Source organism: Coregonus clupeaformis, chromosome 30 (genome assembly GCF_020615455.1).
Source record: "Coregonus clupeaformis isolate EN_2021a chromosome 30, ASM2061545v1, whole genome shotgun sequence".
NCBI classification, from domain to species: Eukaryota; Metazoa; Chordata; class Actinopteri; order Salmoniformes; family Salmonidae; genus Coregonus; species Coregonus clupeaformis.
In genome coordinates this window covers 18,463,335-18,480,250 of record NC_059221.1, presented here as the reverse complement: position 1 = coordinate 18,480,250, position 16,916 = coordinate 18,463,335, and the positions used below count along the sequence as shown (strand labels likewise).

The window sequence follows — 16,916 nt, the reverse complement described above, 5'->3', positions numbered from 1 at the left end:
AACTATCTGTCTTATGTAACCATACCAAACGTAACATATCATACTATACTGAACAAAAATATAAACGCAACATGCAACAATTTCAAAGATTTCAATGAGTTACAGTTCATATAAGGAAATCAGTCAATTGAAATAAATTCGTTAGGGCCTAATTTATGGATTTCAATTTACTGGTTAGACAGATATGCATCTGTTGGCCACAGATACCCAGAGCACGTACACGTCAATCCAGAGCATCCCAAACATGCTCAATGGGTGACATGTCTGGTGAGTATACGGGCCATGGAAGAGCTGGGACATTTTCAGCTTCCAGGAATTGTGTACAGATCCTTGCGAAATGAAACCAACACTTGTTGCGTTTATATTTTTGTTCAGTGTAATTTGAGTGTCTCGGATTTATGTTTACTATGTTATGTCTAGTCTATGAGACCAGGCTCACACACACACACACACACACACACACACACACACACACACACACACACTACACACACACACACACACACACACACACATACTTAAAGAGATACACAAACACACACACATACAGACACACACACTGCCATGTCGGCGGTTCAATCAGCCTCATTCTTCTGAATTAGTGTGTGCTTGCCGGGGATCCCTCCCATGCTTTTGCACTGGTGAATATTTCAGCATAAGTATGCATAATTTATCCAGCCTCGTTGCAAGGAAGGAAAAGAAAATAGAAGCATAGCCCAATGAGACTTTACCTCCCTCCAACAATGACTTCCTCAATATACTGTACGGTAAGACTATCAGGAGGGAACAATTACTGTACCAGTCATAGGGTTAGTCCAAAATGGCACCCTATTTGCGGCCCCTGGTCAAAAGTAGTGCACTATATAGGCAATAGGATGCTATTTCAGACACAGTCATAGAGACCTGGACCTCCTGTCTATGGGATCCAAACAGAAGAGTCAGAAAATGTTACAAACATTTCAATCAACATCACTGTAATGCAACCCTAAGGAGACAGACTTTCAGGCCAAGGCTTACATCACGGTGCTTCCTGAAGCTCTACACCCTAACCTTCTGACAACTACACTCTAATGTCCCCTTCCTAATGTCCCCTTCCTCCCTTCCTGAGAGATCTGAGCCATGATGTTGGCAGGCACACATGCGCATAACGTTGGCACACACGCAGGCACAAGAGCATGCATGCACACACACACACACACACACACCCTGTCGTCATCCTATGCCCTAGGCTGTGTCTGCTGTTTGCCATCCCTCCACATCCTCTAGCCCTCCTCCCTCATCTCATTCAACACAGGATGAACACAGGGACATGGTTTGGGGTTGGGGGGTTATGCATGCAGTATGCATACACAGAAGATGCCAGCTATATCTCTACCCCACCCCCCACCCCCCATTCCCACCCTGCCCAGGGCATCTATAGCAGCACGTGGGCACTGTGCCCCCTGCCAGCTGGTAATTACAACCACATTACAACAATACTGGCCTAATGGTAATGAAAGAATCAAGCTGTGCCAACGTCTTATTCGTCCCCATAACTCACTTTACCTCCCTCCCTCCCTGACTTTGTACCCTACACTCTTAGAATAAAAGGTGCTATCTAGAACCTAAAAGGGTTCTACTGCTGTCCCCATAGGAGAACCCTTTGAAGAACCCTTATTGGTTCCAGGTAGAACCCTTTTGGTTCCAGGTAAAACCCTTTTGGGTTCCATGTAGAACCCTTTCCACATTCGGTTCTTCATGGAACCCAAAAGGGTTCTACCTGGAACCAAAAAGGGTTCTTCTATGGGGACAGCCGAATAACTATTTTGAAACCCTTTATTCCCTATTTAGTGTACTACTTTTGGGTCAAAAGTAGTGCATATGTAGAGAATAGGGTGCCATTTGGGACATAGCCATGCTTTCTGTGTCCAGGGGCCTGCAGTATGCTGTGCTGCTGCCTCTATTCATACATACACATTATAGTGCCACTAGAAACTACTTGGGCTGCTGGGGTTGGCACACTTGTACAGGAACTAGGAGGTACCGTGCCAACCAGAAGGGCATCAACAGCATGTGCCCACTTGGGATCTGCTGCACTCGGTTCCTCCTTTTGTGCCATCCTCCTCCCACTTGACTAGTGCAGCTTCCTGAGTGTATGTCCTGTCCTGTCCATCTGTCTGTCCCTCCGTGCAGGTGTCTGTCCTGTGTGAACAGTGCCTTCCGCTGCCATTGGTGCAAGTACCGTAACCTGTGTACCCACGACCCTTCCAGCTGCTCCTTCCAAGAGGGACGCGTCAACGCCTCCGAGGTATGTACCGTACACTCTCTCTCTCTCTCCCTCCCTCCCTCCCTCCCTCCTGTCAGCCTGAGGGGCATGTCTCCAAACAGACACATCTAAGCCCCTCCATATTGACGTTTGCCATTCAAACCCTCTGTATTTGGTACTAGCAATTAGAAGTCTATTATCAGAGCCTTTTAACACCTCTGTAACAATGACATGGGATGTTTTGACAAAATCAATCAGGTTGTTTATGTTTATATGTGTATGAGTGGCACAGCGTGTGTGTGTGTGTGGTGTGTGTGTTCTATGATAGAGATTCCACTGATGTTGGCTGCTCACACCCTGCTGTGTGACAGTGGTTAAGGAGTGTGTTCACCTATCGGGGTGTAAAGCAACACATTGATCTGTATGCCTGAGAGAGAGGATAGACTACTGCTGCAGAAGAGATGAGGACAGTTGCCTCTCTCTCTCTTCACACTTCCCTTTTCAAATACACCACAGAGACCTGCTGCGGCAGCACTGACTGATTCACAGCACACACTCTCTCTCTCTCACACACACACACACACACACACTTACTGATACACACATACATACTGCTGTAGCTATTATTGGCCTCCCCTCCCCCCAGCGTGTTATGATCCTGCAGATTTTTCCTCCGGCTGTCAGTTGTCATCAGGCGCAAAGCACCGGCAGCCATTTTAGAAGACTGACCATCTGAAGTGATCCTATTATGTGAGGCTTTGGAGTGGAAGAAGTGGAGCAGCCAACACTCTTCAGCACCAGCCAGGAAGGGATGCCCGTATGACCCTGTTTGACCCTGCTGTTGCCTCCCCTCTCCCTCCACCACTTCCCCTGTCAAGGGTTTTTGATCTCTCACATACCAAGAGGACACTATTTTACCCATCTGGCCTTGCTGTGTGTGTTCCTCTGTTGTTGTTATATTTATTTATTATATGTTATATACCTTTGATCCTCCCATCCCCCCTCTCCAGGACTGTCCTCAGCTGGTACGTTCGGAGGAGATTCTGATCCCGGCTGGGGAGGTGAAGCCCATCACCCTGAAGGCCCGGAACCTCCCCCAGCCCCAGTCAGGCCAGCGGGGGTACGAGTGTGTCCTCCACATCCAGGGGGTCAGCCACCGAGTCACCGCCCTGCGCTTCAACAGCTCCTCTGTACAGTGTCAGAACAGCTCGGTGGGTACACACTGCAGGGCATGGAGACACGCTAAAACACATGATGGACACTCACAGCAACACACGCTAGCTAGCAAAGGCTCACATTCACATAAACACATACTGCAGGAGAGCAAACAAAAACATACAGCACATGAACACAGCATACTGTCTATGTATTCAGATGAAAACACGTTTTCCATTTCTCTCTTACTCACAAAGCCAGATGTATCCACATTACATTATTTTCACTTTATCACCACAGCACCCCGGTTAACTCGTAAATTCACTCCATTTGTAACACAATATCAATTCCCATTTTGCACTTAAGCCCATTTTCACTCTGTGTCAATGAATGTCAATGATTGTCAGACTGTCAGTGAGTATCAGTGTCTGAGAAGAACCAGCTCCAGTGGTGTGAGGCCCCTGGCCATGTCACCTGTATCCAGCAGCGGTACCCTGTCAGTGGGGAGGCTGGGGGAGAGATGGGTCCTGACTTGGGTAATTACACAGGACAGCACAGGAGAGGAGAAAACTGTAGTAAGGCTCTGCTCTGCCCTCCAGCCAGGCTCATACTGACTCCAGCACTATTCCTAGAGGACACACACAGAGACACACAAACACACACAGACAGCCAGGAGGGAAGCAGCTCAGGACAGCACCTTAACTCTCCTCTCAAATGAGGTGGTGATGCAAGGTTGTAGCAACGTTGGGGGACCATTCAACATGCAGCACCAGGCTCAGGGTTTTGGGGCAGGGGTTTAAGTTTCTCATGCTGAAATTCTTTCTTCTCCCCCCTTCCCTCTCTTTTTTTCTCTCTTTCCCTTTCTTTTGCTCTCCCTCTTTTGCTCGGTCTCTCCCTCTTCCTTTCTTTTTTGCACTGTTTCTTCCCTCTCTCCCCCTTCTCTTTCTTTCCCTCCCTCCCTCCCACCCTCCTGCCTACCTTCCTTCCTTCCTCCCTCCTTCCCTCTCTTTCTCTCCCTCCTGCAGTATCTTTATGAAGGGATGAAGATCAGTGAGTTGCCAGTGGATTTCTCAGTGGTCTGGAATGGCAACTTCATTATAGACAACCCAGATAATATACAAGGTAAGACTGACACACACACAATACACACACGGACACACATTCAGATTTGTTGACATATCTCACCAACACATAAAACAGATGTTTCTTGTCAAATAACATCTTGTCTCAGCTGGAGACCAGTCAGACACAGCATAATACCTGCTTTTACCCAAACAAATGTTTTAACCAACGAAAGTTTGTCATTATCGAAAGGCTGTTTGCTGTTTTTACCACTGTTGTGTTTGACCTGAGTCCTCCTGTATCCCACAGTGCACCTGTATAAATGTGCGGCCCAGAGGGATAGCTGTGGCATGTGTTTGAAAGCCCAGAGGAAGTTCCAGTGTGGCTGGTGTAGTGGAGAGGGCCGTTGTACCCTGCGCCACCACTGCCCGCCGCTCAACCCCCGCTGGCTAGACCTCTCCAGCAAGAACGTCAAGTGTACCAACCCCCGCATCACAGAGGTCAGTGATAACACACACACAGATAGACACACACCTAGACCCCCTCGACCCTCTCACACCCCTCTCTTTTCCTTCACCACCATAATGTTACACTTACTTGTCCTCTGCATCTATCGCCTTTAGCTTTAACTTGGCGTAGCCCTGAATGATATGGTGAAATATTATGTATCTGCCTGATTCGTACTAAACAAAACAACAACAGGTAGGCAGTAAAGTTGATGCTGCTTACGGTTGGGTGTACAATTTGATCTGTACACAGTTATCCTTCAATTGAGATCAACAACAACAGACTTAGAGCAGACAAGTATAGCTCTTGACAATGAAAGGTCGTATTTGCATTGTGAGGCCTACATGGCAGAAGTGGTTTGGTCTGGTCTGAACTTGTCTGGTCTATGTGAATGAGGATCCCCTCGGCTGTGCCCCCACTTGTGGTGCTGCAAAGAGCTAGATGGGCTCTCTACCTCTCTCTCTCTCTCTCTCTCTCGCTCTCACTCCTCTCTCTCTCTCTCTCGCTCTCACCCCTCTCTCTCTCATCTCTCTCCACCTTTCTCTCTCTCTCCACCTTTCTCTCTCTCTCTCTCTCTCTCTCTACCTTTCTCGCTCTCTCTCTCTCTCCACCTTTCTCTTTCTCTCTCTCTCTCTCTCTCTCCACCTCTCTCACACTCTCACTCTTTCTTTCTCTCTCTGTCTTTATCTCCTATCGCTCTTTCTCTCCTTCTCCCACACACAATCAATATGCAGGGAGAGAGCATATTGTGTTTATTTTCACTGAAGAGCAAAAGTGAGTGTGTGTGTGTGTGTGTGTGTGTGTGTGAGTGTGTCACCTTCAGCTGCACTGCAAGGGTGAGGTACCTGACACATACACCCTAGAGGCCTGCCTCAGTGACTCTCTCTAGTGTGCCAGCTTGCTTCCTGTCTATCTGTTCCACGTGCCACTTTTTTTTAGATATGTGTGTGCTTGTTTTAACTGGAGCTCCCAGTTTAAAAAGGAGTTCAATTTAATTTAATGTTCACACCAGTACAGTGAAAAACATTACAGTACACTGTTTTAACTAAAATTAATAGGCAACCAGCCTCTAGTAGTGAAGCAACTATCCCTGCTTGAGTTCCCCAGACAGACTTAGTCTCATTGAGGCAAGCTTATCGACATAGCAGACTATTCAGACAGTGAAGTGCATTAGAGTAAGAGGAGAAGCAGCTATTGATTTGTGCCATGACAGAGCCCTTTCTCACACAGTTGCCCTGGCTCCCACTTGACAACAATGCCCAACCCTGCGACTGTCCCCCATGACCAGGAACTGGGCTGGCGATATGGCCAAAATATCATAGCACGGTATTTTTCAAATGTATTTTTCAAATATATTACAGTATTTGATGTTTTTGAATAATACAAGTTCTAAATATGCTTTCTGAGTAGTTCATGACCCTAAGGTGGAAGCACATACATTATGAGTGATTTCATTGGGGGCTTTCTTCATTCTGATTGTTTTATACTGTTCAATCCAACTTCAAACTAAAATAATTGTGTGCTGTCACTGAAATCCCACCTCTGAGAGTAAATGGCAGCCATGTTTACCCGGATGTCCCCTGGTCGGGGGTGCTCGATGAGGGCTAATATGAATGCCTCTCCCCTGATAAATGTCTAATCTCCTCACAATCCCCCTGTCAATCCCCCCTCACACACACACACACACACACACACACACACACACACACACACACACACACACACACACACACACACACACACACACACACACACATTAGGGCTGGGCGATATGGACAAAATATAATATCACGATATTTGTCAAATGATTTATGGTTTTTGATGTTTTTTAATAATAAAAGTTATAAATATGCTTTCTGAGTAGATCATGACCCTAGGGTGGCAACACATACATTATAAGTGATTTCAATGGGGCTTTCTCCATTTATACTGTTCAATCCAACTCCAAATAAAAATAACTTTCAGCATTTTCATCCATTTCTGCATTTCCTGCACTTTTATTATCATTTCCACACTGTGCCCCACAGAGCTGCATAATATGGGCAAAAAATATAGGCCTAGTTAATTGGTGAACTGTTGGAATCATGTAAATATAATGATTAATCTAATTCTATAGTTGGAATATAGAGGGCAGCACCTTGAATACATTGTTTGACATGACAACGAATGAAGAACCCAGGGAGGAATTATTGACAGGGTAGGAACCATGTTGGTCAGTGTTTCCAGGGAACCCTAATTAGATGTTACATTACATGTTTTCTTCCCTCATGTAGCAATCTAACATATTCATGCTTCGCCTATTCCTCTCTGATTTGGAAGATACCGTTGCACAAACAACATGCTTATCTAGGCCTACACCAGCACTGGTACTAGGCTGTATTAGCTAGCTAAGTTTGCTCTGATTTAGCAATTTATTTAACTAGCGATTAGCATTAGCGGCTAACACGATTTATTTTAGCTAGAACTTGCTAATAAAAGACAAACTAGCAGACAGTAGTTTGCAGACAGTAAGATACACAAACTAATAGTGTAATTATAGAACGCTTGTAGAAAGCAGCATCGTTGTCACCAACATTTTTCTGGATCTGACCAGTAGACTGCAGAATGAAAGGCAAGAAAGTGCTTGTAACTCCATGGTCGACCAACTGCTCTCCTTGAGGGGCTTGGTGTGGGAAGCAGTGTGCAGCAGGAGGAGAGGGAGAAAGACGAGTCAAGTAGCAAACCATGAAAGCGGACCAATGTTGAATATCACATTTAACAAAACAAAGATTGAAATACCGCTATAGAAGGTAAAGTAAACACCCAACTGGTTCCTGCATCAATACCGATATATAGTAAAATAAGGTATATCGCCCAAATTTCATTTAATTAGGTTTGGTAATCACAAGTAAGTGCTCTGTGTTTAACCCCCGGACCACAGCACTTACCTATACATTGATTCATTAGGCTATACGCTCCCCACTGTGTATTCAGAAATAACCACAGCCAATATATAGTTAAAGACATCCCTAATTGATTTGCTATAGTGAACTCTGATTAGGCAGGCTACGCCAGGGTGGGTGTTATGAGGATCTACTTCTCTTGTAGCTTTTTCTCCCTCTCTCTTTTTCTCTCTATCTCCCTCTCTTCCCCACTCTTTCTCTCCCTCTTTCCCTCTCTTGTTCTCTCTTTCTCTCTCTTTCTCACTCTCTCCTTCTCTTTCTGTTTCCCTCCATCCATCTCTCCCTCTCCTGTGTCTGTCCGTGTATCTCTCTCTATGAGTCATTCTAGTAAATTAAATTACTGTCATTCTGAGTTATCTGACACAGCGAAGTGTGTGTGACTGACAGTGTATGTGGGTGTGTGTGTGTACTTGTGTGTGTGGACTTTAACAAGCAGTAACCCTATGGGCACATATCTCATTCAGCTCCCAGTTTTCATTAGTGAAGTGAGTAGTGTATGTGATTACCACGGACACACTGAGTGGACTTCTCCATTCCTCACTCTGAGTAGTAGGTTAGAGGGATATCAGTGGAGAAAGTAGCTGAGGAAGAGAGATTAGAACAGAGCAGAAGCAGCTAAACAGGGGGAGGGAGCGAGAGACAGATATACAGAGAGAGAGATGGAAGGAAAGTAGTGTAGAAACCTACCAAAAAACAATTAGGCAAGAACAAATTCAATCCCTTATAGACAACTTCCTGGACAAAACGTTTCACTGTAATAGTGAAGGTGTAAACTTGGCAGTAGAAAAGCTCAAACGTTTATTTGACCTCTCAGCTTCCCTATCACATCAAAATATTTCAAGCAGACAACCTAAGAAAATTAACAACAATGACGTTTGATGAAGAATGAAAAAAACTAAGAAAGACATTGAGAAACCAATCCAATCAAGAACATAGAGACCCATAAGACCTGAGCCTACGCCTTCACTATGGTGAATCACTAAAACAATACAGAAATACACTACGGAAAAAGAAGGAACAGCATGTCAGAAATCAGCTCAATGTAATTGAAGAATCCATAGAATCTAACCACTTCTGGGAAAATTGGAACACACTAAACAAACAACAACACAAATAGTTATTTATCCAAAATGGAGAGGTATGGATAAGCCACTTCCCCAATCTTTTTGGCTCTATAACAAAGAACAAACAGCAAAAACATATACATGATCAAATACAAATCTTAGAATCAACAATTAAAGACTACCAGAACTCACTGAATTCACCAATTACATTGAATGAACTACAGGACAAAATACAAACCCTCCAACCCAAAAAGGACTGTGGTGTTGATGGTATTGTCGTGACGTGACTTACTTTAATGTATGACTGTTATTTATCGAATCACCTAACTATGTTTAATTGTCACTAGATTAAATTAATCATGTAACAATTAACTCATTAGGAATTTGGGGCACCACAGAAGAAGTTGTTTAACGAGTTATCAACTCCCAAATTAAACTCTTAGAAGATATATGTTATATATATCGATAACAGTCACAATAATTACCTCTTATCAGTCTTATTCTGAACGTCACATAATCTTTGAACCCGCATGAACCCTAACCTTATTGATGAATCAGCAATACACAAATTGGCATAATTATTTATTTACTAACTTACTAAATAATGACACAATACAAACACACATAGGTTATTGATTACTAACGTAATACAATGAAAACAGGTTCCTGGTGGACTGGACTAACAATCGCATGACTGCTTGGGTAGAAGGAGGAGTTGAAGGGAGAGACAGAGATTCAAACTATCGTGGTTACTTTGGAGACTATGCTCACAGTAATCATAATATTTTTTTTTCATAATACTTATGCATCCTAATAACGGATTAGAAATGCAACATGTATTTACGTGTAGCTGTCCTCGATAGTTGAGTTGATGATGTAGGACTCTGGTTTGCCCACCAGAGATCCCAATGTCCTTGGTAGAGTTTCTGGTCGTAGTGCTGTTTAGAATGTATACTTCAGATGTACCAGCGGTTGTCTGAGAGCGATTGTCCTTCCCACTTCGTGTCTTTAGTGAAAGTTCTCTAGACGACTATACATGCCAGCTGCAGACTGAAATGATAAGGTCTAGTGCATTGTCTTCTTCTTCACCTCGTGTAGAGGTTGCGAGTTTCAGAATTTCTCCATTTCAAACGTGTGGACTAACGTCTCACATTTTCTGGTCTTTCTAGTCTAACCATTTTGTAACGTGTAGCTTCAGCTTCACGCTTCTTGGTCTTGTAGAGTGTCAACCATTTTAAGCCGTGGGGCTTACTGGTCTGGTAGAAAATCAACCATTTGCAATGCTTGGCTCACGCTTCACGTCTGCTGGTCTAAAGGTTGATTTGTTTTTCAAGGCATTTTATGCCCTCTGGGTAAAAGGGGCGTTCCATCATGTTTGTGCTCATCTGGGCATGGCCACTGACTGAGAACAAATCAGTATGGAAAGCATTCATCTCATCTAGAATGCTAAAATCACATTGTTATCTTCACAAAAGTATTATTATACTTAATCATTCGTTTTATACAACCATTAGATGCAAACCCCATAACTGGGAAGTGTACACCCCTAGAGATACAGTTATGTTGTTCCACTGTCTTTAATGACATCACAACATAGTAACGAATTTGACATTTTTGTTCTTTAAATCCCCACCAACCGTTTCCCACATACTTTTAAGTAGGAATATTGTTTCATTATCCACTTTTGGAAGTTGGAGTTTTGGCGGGAAGACTTCCTTTGTTAACAAATAAATTATTTCTTCCCATACTAGTAACCGAAAGGAGTCATTTTCTGCAAACTATGTATGACCGGCTGTTAAGTCATAAAACTGGCCCCCAGGAAAGGGTGGTGTTCAAATCTTTGCCTAACAGGAATGTTTGATCCTCAACCCATGAGGGCAAGTCATGACAGTATCCTTAATTAAATTATAAAATATACAGACCACAAATTCCAATGGGCTATACTTAAACTTTTTAACATCATCCTCAGCTCTGGCATCTTCCCCAATATTTGGAACCAAGGACTGATCACCCCAATCCACAAAAGTGGAGACAACTTTGACCCCAATAACTACCGTGGGATATGCGTCAACAGAAAGCGGTGTTGGGGGAATAACATACGACATTATAAAATCCATGTACACAAACAACAAGTGGCAAAAAACACACATATTTCTTTTCACAGGGCAGTGGGGTGAGACAGGGCCTCACCCTCCTAGAACCTGAAGTCAGATGTCTACTGTTTGCTGATGATCTGGTGCTTCTGTCCCCAACCAAGGATGGCCTACAACAGCGCCTAGATTTTCTGCATAGATTCTGTCAGACCTGGGCCCTGACAGTAAATCTCAGTAAGACAAAAATAACAGTGTTCCAAAAAAGGTCCAGTTGCCAGGACCACAAATACAAATTCCATCTAGACACCGTTGCCCTTGAGCACACAAAAAACTATACGTACCTTGGCCTAAACATCAACGTTCTGAGAGACAAGGCAAGAAGGGCCTTCTACGCCATCAAAAGGAACATAAAATTCGACATACCAATTAGGATCTGGCTAAAAGTACTTGAATCAGTTATAGAACCCATTGCCCTTTATGGTTGTGAGGTCACCAACCAAGAATTCATAAAATGGGACAAACACCAAATTGAGACTCTGCATGCAGAATTCTGCAAAAATATACTCTGTGTACAACGTAAAACACCAAATAATGCATGCAGAGCAGAAATAGGCCGATACCCACTAAGTATCAAAATCCAGAAAAGAGCCGTTAAATTCTACAACCACCTAAAAGGAAACGATTCCCAAACCTTCCATAACAAAGCCATCACCTACAGAGAGATGAACCTGGAGAAGAGTCCCCTAAGCAAGCTGGTCCTGGGGCTCTGTTCACAAACACAAACAGAGCCCCAGGACAACAACACAATTAGACCCAACCAAATCATGAAAAAATAAAAAGATAATTACTTGACACATTGGAAAGAATTAACAAAACAACGGAGCAAACTAGAATGCTATTTGGCCCTAAACAGAGAGTACACAGTGGCAGAATACCTGACCACTGTGACTGAGCCAAAATTAAGGAAAGCTTTGACTATGTACAGACTCAGTGAGCATAGCCTTTCTATTGAGAGAGGCCGCTGTAGGCAGACCTGGCTCTCAAGAGAAGACAGGCTATGTGCACACTGACCACAAAATGAGGTGGAAACTGAGCTGCACTTCCTAACCTCCTTCCAAATGTATGACCATATTAGAGACACATATTTCCCATAAAGAATTAGAAACAAATTAAATTTTGATAAACTCCCATATCTATTGGGTGAATTACCACAGTGTGCCATCACAGCAGCAAGATTTGTGACCTGTTGCCACAAGAAAAGGGCAACCAGTGAAGAACAAACACCATTGTAAATACAACCCATATTGTACTTAAACTATTTGCACATCGTTACAACACTATATATAGCCATAATATGACAATTGTCTCTATTCCTTTGGAACTTGAGTGTGAGTGTAATGTTTACTCTAAAAAATGTTTTGTTTATTTAGACTTTTGTTTATTGTCTATTTCACTTGCTTTGGCAATGTAAACATGTTTCCCATGGCAATAAATTGAATTGAATTAGAGAGAGAGAGAGAGAGAGAGAGAGAGAGAGAGAGAGAGAGAGAGAGAGAGAGAGAGAGAGAGAGAGAGAGAGAGAGAGAGAGAGAGAGAGAGAGAGAGAGAGAGAGAGAGAGAGAGAGAGAGAGAGAGAGAGAGAGAGAGAGAGAAAATGGAAAGTAAAATTTAGAAGTTGAGAGGTGAAGTGAGGTGGGAGGAAGAGAAATGAAGTCAGAGGAAGAAGAGGATGCCAAGTAGATGAAATGGGAGGAAAGAAGGGAGGAGAGTAAGAAGAGAGGAGTGCAGAGCCCCTGTGGGGTGTCAGAGCTCAGTCCTGTTATACAGCACAGCTGCTACTGGGAGCTCATACCGCATTGATTTGTACTGTTCACTGGAGTAGGGGACACACACATACACACACACGCAGACACGCACACAGTACAGCTCCAGAGGCAAAAGCACCAACTAGCAAGCAACATTTGGCACTTGTTGAGCTTATATTATTTACCCCTCCTGGTTTACTCTGCATTCATTTGTTCATCTCTCTTCCCCCAACCCCCTTCCTCTCCCAATAATGAGAATTTCATCAAAAAGACTGTACTCTTTCCCTCACGGGCTGAATTTATGAATACATTTTGTTTTGATTGTATGCAACAAAGCCCCAATCATGATCTTATTTGTATACATACATCGATATTAGTCTATGTACCTACCAGAAGATGCTCCTTGTGAATAATTTATATTTCTATTAAGTACCGTGCCTGAGTGCCCCCCACCACGACACAGCATTAATATTGAACAGATATAAGTCTCCTGTAACAGCAGAGGGAACAGCATCAAATGAAGCTGGGGATTAGAGGACTTGAAAGACATCATGGGAAGGAGGAACTCTCTCTAGGCTGGACTGTATGGCTCCTATATGAGCTGGAGAGAAGAGAGAGACTATGGCTTCCTTTAATGGCAGGATACACTATAATACTGGAGCTGTAGTCTTAACACTCCTGATCCGTATAAGAGCGGGATACAGTATTGTAGCTAATCTCTAGTTCAAGCTCATTAGTAAATCATCATTGCATAACAATGTGAAATGTAAAGGCTTCATGTAAAGGCAGTATACAGTATAGATCAGTGGCCTGTTGTACCACCAGAGTGGGGATGGGACTGACTGTCACCCAGTAAACAGTATACTACAGCAAACAAAGTCCTTGTCTTCTCTCTCTCACCTGGCCCTGAAATATCCCTGTGTTCAACGGTTCATTTAGACCCAGCCAATGGCAGGCACTACAAATCGTTGTTCAACCAACCGAGGCATCTAGGCAAACAAGCACACACACAAGCACAGATATGGAAACACACACACAGTGTTCTGAGCAGGGGGTAGAGAGGCCTGGAGTGAAAACACTTCTGGATAAGTCACAGTGCCCTCATGGAGGCCGTGGTGTCCCCCTCCCCACCACACAGCAGTACACCTCCCAGGTGTGTGTGTGTGAACGAGTGTGTGTGTGAAGGTGAGTGTGTGTGTGTGTACATGTTAGATGCCCTCTCCCCTCCAGACAGCCATAGCTGCCCTCCCTGGTGGAGAAACAAGTATATTTGGAGAGAAGGAACTCACTCAACCACAAATACATCCTCCAAAAGAGCATGCCTCCATCCCTTCTTCCATCCCTGCCTTTCTTCTTTCTCTCCTGTCTTTCATCCCCGTCTGTATCTCTCGGCAGGCTACAAGACATTTAAGAGCCTATAAAGTATTTAGTGTGTAGTTTGTTCGCGGGGAAACAAGTGATAAGTGGGTTTTTATAAAGCACATTAACCACTAGTCACAATGAAATTTGACATGCCTGAACTACCCTCAAAGACCCAAAGACAGCTCTCAGGTCTGGGTGCAAGCTGTGCCGTTTAAAACACTGGGAGTGGATCTACCCACTGCTATTCAGATTCTACACACGTTCATATTGATAGCAGCTTCAGAGGTAACAGTTCTAACATACTTTCACTTTGACTTTTTTAACTCAGGCTTCTTAGTTTAAATGTAATCAGAAACAGCTTTTATCTGAGGAAGGGGAAAGCCTAAAAGAGAGAGAGCACTAGTGAAGCCTACATTAAGGCCTGTTCACATGAAGAGTACAGAGTGATGTCTGCCATTATAATATGGTACAGCACAGCTCAAAGCCTTCCTCTCTCTCCTCTCTCTGTCTGTCTGTCAATAGAATGTAGAATGCCATTGAGTTTCAGACTTTCTGTTCTATCTCCACCCAAAGCTAGCACAGATTGCTTTTCTACAGCCTCTATTGAGTTTAGCCTAGAGTAGATGAGCACCACTTTCCCCACCATTACTTCAGCTAAATATATAAACATGGTGCATAGCAATTCCAGGCTGTTCATATTGGCCATTCCTCATATTCTTCTCTGTCTCTTAACTCTTCTCTTTTCTACTCTCTCTCTCTCTCTGGTTCACTAGTACTGTTAGGGCAGGGGTGCCCAGACTTATTCATCAAACAATGATTTTGCTGCCTCTAAAAAGGCCTCTTTTACCATTTCTCCATCCTGGAACGGTTTCTTGTGCGTTGCTAGTATGAGACTCACCCGGAATGATGCAATCGTGGCTGCCTTTGATTTTGAGCTAGGCCTTGTAAAGATTGATTGTTGGGCAGCTAGTTGAGACTTCAACTCTTTTACTTTTCTCTTACGTAGTTCACTTTGAGCTGGAAAGTCACTTTCATATTTCTTCTGAACAGTTTTGAAATGCCTCTCGACATTTCCCTTCTTAGCAAGAGCTACGTTTTAGTGGCAGATCAGACACACACATTTTGTATTTGTTGTGGTGAAAAGATAATCTTCCTCCCACTCACTGTGAAAGTGGTAGATTTTCGGTTTCTTGCTGCTTGGTCCAGCATTCATATTAATAACGTAACCGCAACTTCACAGAAAAAAACGTAGTTAAAAAACAACTACCACTGGAACAACAAATAATATTCTGTTACAGGTCTCACAAGCGTGGAAATGGAAACGTATACCTGCAGACGGTTGCTATGGTAGCGACCGTTTGGAAACAAATGTAGCAACTATAGTGCCTCTCTCTCTCTCTCTCTCTCTCTATGGTTCACTAGTACTATTGGAGTAGCATGTTGGCCATTCCCCTCCTCCTCTCTTCTCTCTCTTCTCTCTGGTACAGTGTCTTCTCTACTGGCTTTTGATTATCTACTAAAGAGAGTTCCCTTTTATCTAAGGTTCTCTTAACGGATTAGACTAGAAAGAATGTAGGTCAATCTCACCCCCCTCTACACTTCTTATCATGAGGGATTATCATGTCACCAGAACGTCACTTCCTGTTGAACGCGGAATGAGGCAGCGCTCGGTTTGTTGGTTTGGAAAGTTTTGAAAGTGTCTGAAAAAGTGTTCTATTGGAAAAGTTTGGTTACTACCTAGCTACCTTTTGATTTTGGATCCCGCGACGCAGTTGGCATCAGTTGCTGGGACTGCTGCTATCTGTCCAGGGATCCTACCGACCGAGGGTCTGATGATGAGCTGCTTGGCGTAGCAGCTAGCCTAGCTGACACTGTTAGCTGCCTATCAAGCTAGCAGGGTTTCATTGAGGGCTTGAACGCAGCCCGCGACACGGTTAGCCCTTGTGGCTGGGACCGCAGATTGTCCCAGGCTTGTGGCTGTCAAGATCCCTACTGTTTGTTGCTGTTTCCATCGTTGGTAGCCTACATTGCTACCATGACAAAGACCAAAGCCGGTGGGAGTACTGTTGAGGACAGTGGTGTCACTCTATCACAGGTGAAGGATCTTTTAAACACACAAAAATAGTTCTACAAGCAGTTGTTACAACAACAAGAAAATAGCTTCAAGTGTTGTGTCCAAATACTGGTGGAGTCAACTAATAAAAGAATGGACGACTTGACCAGAGAGGTTAAGGACCTGAAGAACAGTTTGCAGTTCTCCCAGGGTCAGCTCGATGAGTTTAAACAGGAAAACGGCAAGATGACAATCTGTAAGTCATTGAGAGAGGACAATAGTTGAGAGAGGACATTAGTTCTGTATGTGAATCCATGAAAACAATGACATAGAAATCAGATTATCTCGAGGAACAATCAAGGCAGAACAAAATAATAGTAGACGGAATTGCAGAATCTCCACATGAGACCTAGATTGAGGACAACGTGAGGGAAATGATCTCGGAGAAACTGAAGATGGAATATTGAGTTGAGGCGCACCCACAGGACTGGAAACCCCACCATCGGCACAGGTGACAGGCCCAGGCCGATAGATGTCAAGTTCCTGAGGTTCAAGGACAAGTTAGCGGTTCTGGAAAGAACCAAGAACTTGAGGGGAACGTACATCTTCCTCAACGAGGACTATCCTG

The 16,916-nt window shown here is 43.7% G+C and overlaps 1 protein-coding gene across 1 annotated transcript in view; it reads left to right on the top strand.

Annotated features, from left to right (window-relative positions):
* Positions 1–16,916, top strand: part of LOC121545737 (plexin-A2-like) — a 294,265-nt gene that overhangs the window by 199,647 nt on the left and 77,702 nt on the right. The window contains exons 9-12 of the mRNA XM_041856524.1: positions 2,173–2,287; positions 3,256–3,456; positions 4,426–4,522; positions 4,772–4,962. Coding sequence (XP_041712458.1) covers positions 2,173–2,287; positions 3,256–3,456; positions 4,426–4,522; positions 4,772–4,962 — 604 coding nt within the window. The remainder of the gene's footprint in view (positions 1–2,172; positions 2,288–3,255; positions 3,457–4,425; positions 4,523–4,771; positions 4,963–16,916) is intronic.